The 11,758-nt window shown below is 38.3% G+C and overlaps 1 protein-coding gene across 3 annotated transcripts in view; it reads left to right on the top strand.

Moving 5' to 3' along the window:
- Nucleotides 1-11,758, top strand: part of fam184a (family with sequence similarity 184 member A) — a 278,742-nt gene that overhangs the window by 207,978 nt on the left and 59,006 nt on the right. For all 3 annotated transcript variants that reach the window (XM_015372804.1, XM_015372806.1, XM_015372805.1), the window contains 2 exons: nt 1,635-1,785; nt 5,704-5,916. In XM_015372804.1, the coding sequence (XP_015228290.1) occupies nt 1,635-1,785; nt 5,704-5,916 (364 nt within the window). The remainder of the gene's footprint in view (nt 1-1,634; nt 1,786-5,703; nt 5,917-11,758) is intronic.

The raw sequence follows: 11,758 nt of genomic DNA, 5'->3' as shown, positions 1-11,758 counted from the left end.
TGTGTACAATAGGATTTTGAGCAAAGTTTTTACCATTAAATTATGCAAAAGGTATCAGACACAAAACATTTCAGAAACCGTATGTATCAAATATGATACATTTGGCATTACAGGGTTAAACTATTTGATAATTTCTCTCAGTGTGGACCTGAATAACTTTCGGTGTTTAGTCTTTTACTTGTAGCCACATTGCGACCTATAAAGACTCACACAGAGATTCTGTTTTCTTTGTAGGGAGAAAACCTGTTACTAGTTTTCTGGGTAGTTTGACACCAATGATGCCAGCACCAAACCGAACAATTTAGGCCCGATGTCTTTAAAGTGGCTTTATGCTTTAGGAATAAAATGTGCCAACATTGTTTATTAGTTTGTTTACTCGACCATATCCCATCTGCAAATTAACCATACCAGGGGGCGGAAATGAAAGGGATTTCATTTAAAATGGGCCAAACACCTCAAGTGTAAAAAAACTCTGTTTGTCAGGTTCTGATTATACCCCGAGGAAACAGAAAGTCATATTTTACTAATTAAATGTTCTCAGACTTTTATTAGCAGCAGTCAGTGTGTGGGTTGTTTGCTCTGGTCAGGAGCTTCAGCTGTTGTTTCCGCAGTACCAGGTTCAACAAGAAGAAGAGGTTAGAAATCTCTGAGTTGGATCTGTTTTAATTGATCCCCATTTTCCTTTCTAATATAGATCTTCTAAATGGATTTAACTTTTTTAAATACATAGTAACTAGGCATGATAAAATAGCCTTAAGCTCAATCATTAAGCTGTTTCTCTCAGTAGGTTTTGTCTTACTAATGCCTTTTGTTATAGTTGGTTCATAAGACGGCATAAACTTGAATTTACAGAATAGTGGAGGGGGAGCTCATGCAGATCTTATTAAATGCCTCCTCTGACTGTTGCTACCCCAACAGATGTAGGGAACCTTAATGCCTCTGCCTGTCTTGTTGCGGTAGCTGAAATCTCAATTACCTTAGTTTGACGAGTTTCAGAGCGCAGCGTTCTGTCCTAGGCAGTGCAGGATCTAATTCCTGAATACAGGCCCCAGCTAATCAGGGCAAAACCAACAGTTAAGGAGGTCAGAGTGTGGTCTAAGGGGGCCATGGAGAAACTCAGGATTGTTTTGAATGCTCTGACGGGAAAATATCTAAAAGGCTCAAAGACGGGGGAAAAATTTGAGATGTTCCCCTCCTTTGACCATCATACAACCTATAGAGCTAGCAGCTACATACCATGAAACTGCCACCCCATGTCTGATATCTACTTGATTTTCATAAAAGCACTATTTAACAAACATGTTATTTCCAACCATTGGTTCTAAAATCAAGAAAACTTTGGGAAAAGATGATGGTTAATTTTTTTTCCTCTCTTAAATGTTGATAATCATATAGATGTAAAACAAAACAAACACATTTATTTTTTCTATTTCTATTTAAATTGTTTGTTAACTTTTAAGCGACATTATCAGGAGGCACTGAAAGAGGTCCACAGAGCTACTTGCTGCTCCGAAGCTGCAATTATCGTTTATTTTTGAGCAATGAATAATATGTTGTCTTTACTTATTTTCTCCTAATCAAGCCGATTGGGATTTCGGTTCTCAAAATGAATGTTTCTTCTTTCTTGTTTACAGGCAGGAGTGCAAGAAGCTGCGGGAGGAGCTGAGAGAGGAGCATGAGGAGGACAAAACTGCAGCTCTGGCTCAGCTGGCACAGAGCAAAGAGCAGGAGCTGAACAGCGCCAGGGAGAGCTGGCAGAGGAAAGTAGAGGACCTGCTGGAACAGGTGGGACTTGGTGGGGGGGGGGTTATACATCGTGACCACCTTTCTTCCAAGTCTTCTCCATCTTAGTGAAATTTCAGAAAGCAGGATGATTAAATCGTAGGAATAAAAACTACAATAAATCCATTAGAGAGAAAACAGATGTTTATTTTATTAAGAAGTGTAATCCTCAACCAACAACTAATAATTCTTTCTTTTTTTGGTTTAAATACCTGATTTTGTGGAGCTGAATGGATCTAATTATTCCTGCAGTAAGAGAACAAATAGCCTGCAATAAACGATAAGAACAACAATAAGAGCAGCTGCAGCCTGTAGGACTGGATGTCTGCTGGGCGGACATGTTGCTTTCTCTCACAGACTCAACCTCACATTCATCACATAGTGCTGTAAAACACAGGCAGCACCCGGGCGCGCCTCTTAATCATTGCTCTGTAATATTAATGCAGCACAAATAAGCTTCTCTGTGGCCATCATGCACACTTGAAGTTCATTTCTGCACATGCATCAGCCGACCATAGAACATACTCCTGCTGTCAGTGAGTGATGCCCTCTCCCCGCGCCGCGCAGTCAGCGAAACTATATTTATTTAATCTGATGCCGAATCAGATCAGCCGTCAGCCTGAGGATGGATGCACTCTGGCAGACAGGATGGTGTTTAGAAAATCTAATGACCTGTATTTTAACAGATGGAAGTGATGTCAGCGACGCCTTGATGCATGAGCTGATGGGACATTAAAGGAAGGAGAGTCTCAGTTAGCAAGGTCGGCGGAAACTTAGCTTATCCATCAGAGAGCTCTACCATGATACAGTTCAGTAACTCCAGTTCAGGTTTTTACAAACAGCCGTGTAAAGATTGGATACTGAATAATCAGTCCTTTATTAAGAAACATTTTTATGTTGGTGCCAAAAGTAAATAAATAAATAAAATCTGGATACAGATGAAGAAATTATTGAATTGTACTTTAAAAGTAGAGGGAGGGCCTTCCAGCCCAGGCCACAAGCTTAAACACCACACAACATATAGCAGTAAAAAACATAGAAGTTTCCAACATTTTCATTTCAAAATCTCTTCATGTCATCTAAAAGTGACTCATTTCTTTCTAAGAGCTTTTCACAGTTTGTGGATCATAGAGATATTTATGCGCCAAATCGCTATAGATTCCTGGATTTATGAACCAGTAGGAGCTGTCGCTCGTCCACCATGTTTTTCCAAGTGGAGCTGTCCTTGTTGTTACTATGCAAGTCTTCCTAGGTGCTTGGTGCTGAAATGCTGTCCTTTACTTATCTATCAATCTCTGATATCAGTCTGAGAGAAGTATTTGCAACGCCTCACCTTCAGGTGATGGATGTGTGAGACGTTTCTTACACCTAGGTTCTGTTTTCAATCAAACCACTGCACCTTGTTGAGGTCTGAACTTTCCATGGCTTCAGGCTTAGCCTGCCTTTGGAAGATTTATTATCCTGTTGTTGAGTCCAGCTCTACTTTTTTCAAGATATTTTCCTCAAGCATCCAGATACACAGCAGAAATCATGGTGAAATCTATGCTTATACGTGTCCAAAAAAATCATGACACTTCCACCTCCGTGCTTTAACTGGGTTTATACTGGATATCTTGCTGTTCTGGGGTCTAAATAAAGGAACTTTAGACTCCGCTGTCCAGTGACAAATTTTCCTTAAGTTTTGGCATTAATCTATCTCCATCTAGCAAACATGAATCAGTCTTTCTTATACACTCATGAACCTTCAGATAAAGAGCAGAAAGAGTTTATTGTAGGCCCTAATATACTACTACTTTTTTCTCTTGGCACTCTGTGGTCTGATGAAAAAGGAAAGCTATTTTATTTATACAACATATTTTAGTAGCACAATTCAAATTTCTATATGTGAGGAAAAACAAAAAGAACAATACATTGCAGTGACATAAAGTTTACACAAACAATTAAAGAAATAAATCATTCAAATAAGATTTATTACTATTAAAAAGGAAATTGAAAGGAAAACTTGAACTTATACGGATTAGGTAGCATTAGGCAGCAGATTGAAAGCATCTGAGGGTTCCAGCACTTTTCCAGTTTTATGGAAATGGTTTGTTCCAGATAAGTGTGTCGGGTTCTTCGATAGATTTTTTCCTCAAGAAGAACTGAAATACAGACTTATCGATACTATTCCTGCAGGAAGGAGAGACAGTTGAACCCCAGACTCAAACATACTGTCTCCCACTGGACCTCCTCTGCAGAGCGTTTATTAACAGAACATGACGCATGGTTACAAACAGAGTTTTGTTCTGACAGAACAATTGATCAGTTCATGAAGACAGAATGCTCCATCAGAATGACAAGGCAGGATGGTCTCCTGACTGGATCATGATACAGGAGTGGAGCATCCCCTTGCACAAATGTTTCATAAGCACACATTAATTTTATAATCATCATTGAATAAACCCAACAAAGTGGTACATAAGAATTAAAAGACACTTCTTAATGTTTGGTTTAGGTTCTCAGTTATGTCACATGACACTATATGTTCTTTACTAAATTTTCTACCTATTGATTATATTACCTGAGATAGTCTGTATCATCAAAAATTTATATTAAATATCAATTTGCCTTAATATGTATGATAACAGAGAGGTTGCTGTAGGATGTCCTTTTTTTCATCTGATGTTTTCAGGAATTGAAATTATTGGGATTATTTCTGTCATCCTGACATATACGGGAGTACCCTCTTTCTTCCTATGACTGAATCATTAAATCCCCATCTGCATGTCTTTTATCTCTAAAATCAAGGTTTTCACTTCAGCAAATGCAGGTTTTCTCTGGGTTCAAATATGTAACATTTTCAGAGCAAGACTTAAAAGGAAAGGCTAATGAACACAGAACGGGAAATTAAAAATGAATTAATTATGCCGGGTAATAAATTTAAATCATTCCCATGTGGGCTGTTGTTTTCGTTTGGTTTAATTTGGATGTTGCAGAGGCAGTCATTATCCCTGTTCTATGAAAAAGAGCTCAGTAAACATATAGCGGCTCGCAGATTAACATTCTATCCAAGCAGCTACGGTTACCAGGAGAGAGCTTAGGTGCTTGTAATAAAGTTTTCCTCACCCCCCTCTGCATCTGGGGATTTTATGCGAATTGTCAATGCAAAGCATAATTTGCTCAGGAGTAAGTTATTTAAATTTTTTTTTAAGTTTTCACAGGTTTTCAAATAAGCTTTTCTGTCATTACAGCTGTTTTGTTAGCAGCTTCTGCAAGGTTAGGTTTGTCATTAGACAAAGATGTATTCACCATGCTTCTGCAATCTGTCTAGACAGACTAATCAACTGTGTTGTACCGCTTCCTACCAATAATGGATTTTAGCGTGCAGTTCATTGCCATGCAGTTTTAGTTTATGTTCTGCCCTGAACTCCAACTTATTTGCATAAAGCTAAAAGCTCTTTGCTTCAAGCTTTAGGATAAAAAAAAACATTTTAACCTGACTAATCACCCCCACCCCTTTCTTATCTGCCTCTTTTATCTGGATTAACAGATCTTAGACTTGATGATGAACAGTAGTTTAGCATTTAAATTCATGGACTCTCTGTTTTGCAGCCTTGTTGATTTAAAGTAGCAGCCATTGAAAATGGCCCTTCCCACTCAAAAGTCAGCAAAATCCCCTCCAACTTCCCACCATTGGCCTTCTCATGGGCGTGCATATTTTTTTACACTGACTCCACCCTTCATTGAATTACAGGATCTGACCAGGATATAACGCTTCTCTGTAGATCTTATGTCCAAAATGATAGAAAGACTATTTTACCTGCTTAAAAAGGAATTGTAGGGGACTAGACAAGGATCAGCAAAGGATCCATCAAGGAAAGTAGGGAAATGTTGAATGGCTACTACTGTAAAACAGCTTAGTTCTCCTTTGTCTCCGTGCAGATATCTCTGCTGAAGCAGAGTCTGGAGATGCAGCTGTCCCAGTCCCAGTCCTCCCTGCAGCAGCTGCAGCACCAGTTCAGCCAGGAGAGGGAACACCTGAGGATGCAGCTGGACGAGCTGCAGACGGAGCACCAGAGGCGGCAGCAGCGTCTGCAGGAAGCCCACCGCTGTGCCATGCAGGACATGGAGCAGGCCAGGCAACGGGACCTGAAGGTGGGTGGAGGGGGAAATTACATAGAGCCCTGACAATGTTTTGACCCATTCTTATCTTCTTAAATCACTGTAACATCCCATTGGTTTAAAAACACACCAAAACACAATTGAACGCCTCAGAGAATATGAGTATCTGGAAAGTTTCTTTAATTCTGATTAGAATAATTAACCCTCCCAGGAAAAATACTGCTTTCAACTTCAATCCCCAGATGGTCAGATGATCCTCAGACATGAAAAAAATAAGGAAAGAAGGTCATAGCAGGACAAAAGTTACACACCCTGTCCTGAGCATATCCGTTTTGTTTTTTCTATTTTGTTTTATTTTATGTTGTTTTTTTTGTTTTTATTTAAGAGACAAGAAAGAATTTTTAAAGACGAAGCCAAAAGTAACGAGTAACGTTTGTTTTAACCCTATAATGTATAATGTATCATATTTGATACATACGGTTTCTGAAATGTTTTGCGTCTGACACCTTTTGCATAATTTAATGGTAAAAACTTTGCTCAAAATCCTATTGCACACAATCAGATATACCTGATAACAGAGGGCAGAAGACTACACAAAAAATAATCTTGACTTATCGCATAGTAATAAATTATTAATATCAAAAATCTATTTCTGTTTTTTCTTTTTACATTTTATGTTAAAAGGCCAAATAATGACTTCAAACCAAAAAAAAAAGTTATTTTCTGTTTTGTTTTATTCTTGGATCGGGCTTTAAAGGGTTAATATTGTAAGGAATAGAAAGTACAGATACTTGTGTGAAAATGTAATGAGTAGAAGTCAGAAGTAGGAAGAAAAATAAGTAATGGAGTGAAGTATAGATACCTAAAAAGTGTACTTAAGTACAGTAATTGACACCAATGGGGACAGATACAACCTTCCAAAAAACAACAACTCTACCCACAACATATTTGACTCACTAACAGTTTCAATTAACTATTTTCATTAATGTAAGACAAAATTATTCACATACTTGTATTATAGTCTTTTTATTCTTGTTTTGCTGCTATTTTGCTGCCATCATACAGGCTCACAGATCAGTCCCCTCCTCCCTTCTTTAATAACAAACCTCTCTAACCCAGAAGGAGGTATTTAACTGAGATATTAAATAATTGAAATGTTTGACAAACATTATCATGACATCAGAGACGAGGATAAGGTCATATCTAAATTTGTACCTCTTTCAAATGGGATCTAGGATGTTGCAGTAGGATGTTGAAGGGAATGTGTTATCAACAAATTTCTCACTAAGTTTAATTAAAAAATAAAAATCCATTCCATCATAATATTATCAATAAAATATTAAAGATCATGACTACCTCTCCCAGTTTCCTTCCCATTAAAGTGAGAGTTATCTCCTTTCCTGTAGGCTGTGAGTTAGTTTGCCTTTCAGGTTTGGCTAATGATGCAGATTAGCTATGAAACAGGGTCAGAGGAAAGCAACACAAACATTGCTGCAGCTGTATGGTTGTTTAAATCCTTTGGTTTGCTGCCTCTGGGTTGAGCTGTGTTATTCCAGGTCAGTGGAGGGAGAATTTGAGATGGCAAAGTGGTTTTCATAATAATAGAAAATATTTTAGGTTCTTAATTAACAGAATAAGTCATAACCACTGACTTAAAGATAGATAAGAATATNAGAGGGCAGAAGACTACACAAAAAATAATCTTGACTTATCGCATAGTAATAAATTATTAATATCAAAAATCTATTTCTGTTTTTTCTTTTTACATTTTATGTTAAAAGGCCAAATAATGACTTCAAACCAAAAAAAAAAGTTATTTTCTGTTTTGTTTTATTCTTGGATCGGGCTTTAAAGGGTTAATATTGTAAGGAATAGAAAGTACAGATACTTGTGTGAAAATGTAATGAGTAGAAGTCAGAAGTAGGAAGAAAAATAAGTAATGGAGTGAAGTATAGATACCTAAAAAGTGTACTTAAGTACAGTAATTGACACCAATGGGGACAGATACAACCTTCCAAAAAACAACAACTCTACCCACAACATATTTGACTCACTAACAGTTTCAATTAACTATTTTCATTAATGTAAGACAAAATTATTCACATACTTGTATTATAGTCTTTTTATTCTTGTTTTGCTGCTATTTTGCTGCCATCATACAGGCTCACAGATCAGTCCCCTCCTCCCTTCTTTAATAACAAACCTCTCTAACCCAGAAGGAGGTATTTAACTGAGATATTAAATAATTGAAATGTTTGACAAACATTATCATGACATCAGAGACGAGGATAAGGTCATATCTAAATTTGTACCTCTTTCAAATGGGATCTAGGATGTTGCAGTAGGATGTTGAAGGGAATGTGTTATCAACAAATTTCTCACTAAGTTTAATTAAAAAATAAAAATCCATTCCATCATAATATTATCAATAAAATATTAAAGATCATGACTACCTCTCCCAGTTTCCTTCCCATTAAAGTGAGAGTTATCTCCTTTCCTGTAGGCTGTGAGTTAGTTTGCCTTTCAGGTTTGGCTAATGATGCAGATTAGCTATGAAACAGGGTCAGAGGAAAGCAACACAAACATTGCTGCAGCTGTATGGTTGTTTAAATCCTTTGGTTTGCTGCCTCTGGGTTGAGCTGTGTTATTCCAGGTCAGTGGAGGGAGAATTTGAGATGGCAAAGTGGTTTTCATAATAATAGAAAATATTTTAGGTTCTTAATTAATAGAATAAGTCATAACCACTGACTTAAAGATAGATAAGAATATGTCTAAAAGACAGAAACAGTGCATCAATGTTCATACTCAAAATGTTCTGCATTGTGTCATGTTGCAGACTTTGTTGTATTATTATACCCTAAAACCTTCCTGCTAAAATCCCTGCTTAGATCCAAGTGAAACTAGTTTTCTTTAAGATAAAATCCTGATGTTTGAATAATTGGCTTCTCTAAATTCTCCTTAGGTGTGAGTGTGTCCGTGAATGGTAGTTTGTCTCTGTGTTGCCCTGCGATGGACTGGCGACCTGTCCAGGGTGGACCCCGCCTCTCACTCGTAGACAGCTGGAGATAGGCACCAGCACCCCTTGCGACCCCGTTTGTGATAAGCATGACAGAAAACGGATGGATGGATGTTTGAAAAGACCACAGAGCTCTTTGTAGTTCATCATCTGAGAATGGATTCATTTCAATTCCGATTTTTATATAGCGCCGACTGACAACACTGTAAAAACAATCTATAAATAAGTAACAGTTTCCTATATTAAGTGTATTTACCCTTAATTTGAGTAGGTAAATTAGATAGTTTGCCAATTGAATGAGCATTTTTACTCTTAAAATACGATTATTAGATAAAATGCACTTAAAATAAGACAATGTAATTGTGTTTTCTTATTTAAAGAGTGAATTGTCTCGTTCCATTGGCAAAATGTCTCTTTTACCTCCTCAATCCAAAAACAAATGCACTTATTTTAAGAAAAACTGACTTATCTAGATTTTTTCCAGTGAGCACATGCCATCTCAAGGCGCTTTACAGAGACATTTCAATCAGATCATCTAAGGAATCTAAGGAAAACCAGCTGATTCCATTCAACTCTGCAGGATAAGCATGCAGCAACGGTAGACATTTGCTTACATTGTATCTTTGACTCTACAGCAATCCCTCACACTGATAATACATGCAGTTAGAGTGGAAAAACTTCCTTGTAACAGGAAGAAACCTCCAGCAGAACCAGGCTAAGTATGAGCAGCCATCTGCTGAGATTGGAAAGAAGATGGAGGAAATGCAAATCCTTCCCCCTGAACCTACAGACCAAATAGCAGGCCCATAGTGTCTCTGGAGGAGCTCCAGAGATGCACTGTTCATGTGGAGTAATGTGATAGAACCCTTGTAGATGATTCATGGTAATGCATAGTTGGAGCAGCATCATTCTGTGTGGAGGATGTTCTTTAATAGAGTCTGGGAAACTGGTCAGAGCTGATAGGAAGATAGTTGGAGGTATTTAAAGTAGAAAACCTGTTAGAAACTGCAGAACACTTGAGACTGGTGCAGGTCACCTTTCAACAGGACAGTAGGTAAAAACAGGCCAGGTTCTACAGGTTTAGGGAGCTAAATTCAAACGCACTCCACACTTTTCAGATTTGAGTTGGAAGAAAGAAAAATATGAGAGATTCTATTCTTTTCCTCACACTTTACAAACATGCCGCTTTATAATTTCGAGGTTATGAATATGTTTACCCTGCAAAGAGATCAGGCAAAGGAATATCACAGAAACAAAGTGTAATGTTGACCCCCTGTGAATTCCCTTATGAGCAAATCTTTCAAAAACTAGAAAAACTGCATGTTTGAACATTTCTGCCATTTTCTCTGACGGTAAAAGAGGCTCAGAATAAGCCCTCCTTGACATTTTAATTCGATGAAGTCTCATCAGAGTCAAGGTTAGACTGGCAGCGTCTCACTGCCGCCACTCCTCGCTCTCCCTGGCGGCACGGAGCCGCCGTATCAAGCAGCTTTAGTGACAGCCCTGCCTCTCTTCTGTTTAAGCATTAAAAATGCATACATAAAAACAAAACCCGCGTTCTTCAATGTGCAAATGATCCGCTCCTCGGCGTTAATCCCTCCGTTTCAGTCAAGGTCGATTTGGATCAGCCAGACATTGCATTTTTAAATCCCCTTCTCCTCCCGGATGCTGTAATTGTCTGAACGCTTCTGGGCGAACAGGGGTCAGAGAGCAGCGTCCTTATGATGAGCTGCCGTCGACTGCTTGTGTATAAATTTGAATAGGTAGAAGCGTTTGAGTCATGCAGCTCTTATCAAATCCTCAGTTTCTAATATTCTTTTTTAAACTGAGTGTTTTCAGAAACCTCCTCCATCGTCTTCATCTCCTCAGCAATAGTGGAAGATGGTACGAACTTTCTGTGTAATGAGAAAATCATCTAAAACATTGCTTCTTCCACTCCAGTCTTAGTTAATAAGCGGTGAAACCGAGTGTTAAAAGCTTTATGGAGGGCTTTCATGGTGAGGGGGTGTTTATATTTCTGTCTGCAGCGTCGGGAAAGAAAACTCAATTATCTTGAGTGGAGCCATTGGAAGGATGATTTGTGTACGTGTGTTTTATGTGTGTTAGGGCGGAGAGCGATGCCGCCGTCATATTGCCTGGTGTTATCTCTTCATAGTTCACAGGAAGTTATATCCAGGGAGTAATAAAGTAGCTCCAAATCCCTTACAACACGAGCACGCTCACATTCAAATAACCAAATTTAGTTCCCGGACGGCGCTGATACAAAAAGCTTCAAATAGAAGCAGCCAAAGCGCAAGGAGAGAGTGACAGTTTATCTTCTTTTGTTTTACCTCGTTTTGCCGGCAGATTATATGAGGAGGGATTGTTTTACAGTATAAGTGCACTTTTCAGAAGGCGGGTTGATGTTATTACAACCTAATAAAGAAAGTTTGGTTCCAAGCTCGGAAACTTTCAGGATGATATAAAAGACAACCTGCATTGGAGGTTTGCACCTTTTTCTTTATCTTGGGTATGTTGCAGTACTTGCATAGAATTTTTATTTAGTTGTTAAATATAATCTTCACTAACCTATATACAGTAGCAGCCATTCAAAACGGCCCTTCACAATCAAACACCAGCCGAATGGCAGCCAACTATTGGAGTGACCCCGTCCTCCTTCTGTCGCCATAATCAATAAATAAATTAATCGCACGATAAATAAAAACTATCCACATCATTTCATTTATCGGCTATATCATCTCTGTCTGTGTTTTTCTGTTTCTATTGATGACGCTGGATGAAAAGGCGTTCCACTGACCCCTCCCCTTCCTCATTTTTGAGGAGTGAGGAGGAGGGGACTATAGCATCACGTAGTCAGCG

Source organism: Cyprinodon variegatus, unplaced genomic scaffold (assembly GCF_000732505.1).
Source record: "Cyprinodon variegatus isolate N-32 unplaced genomic scaffold, C_variegatus-1.0 Scaffold76, whole genome shotgun sequence".
Lineage (NCBI taxonomy): Eukaryota > Metazoa > Chordata > Actinopteri > Cyprinodontiformes > Cyprinodontidae > Cyprinodon > Cyprinodon variegatus.
The sequence above is the reverse complement of the archived record's forward strand: the minus strand, read 5'-3'. Positions and strand labels throughout refer to the sequence as shown.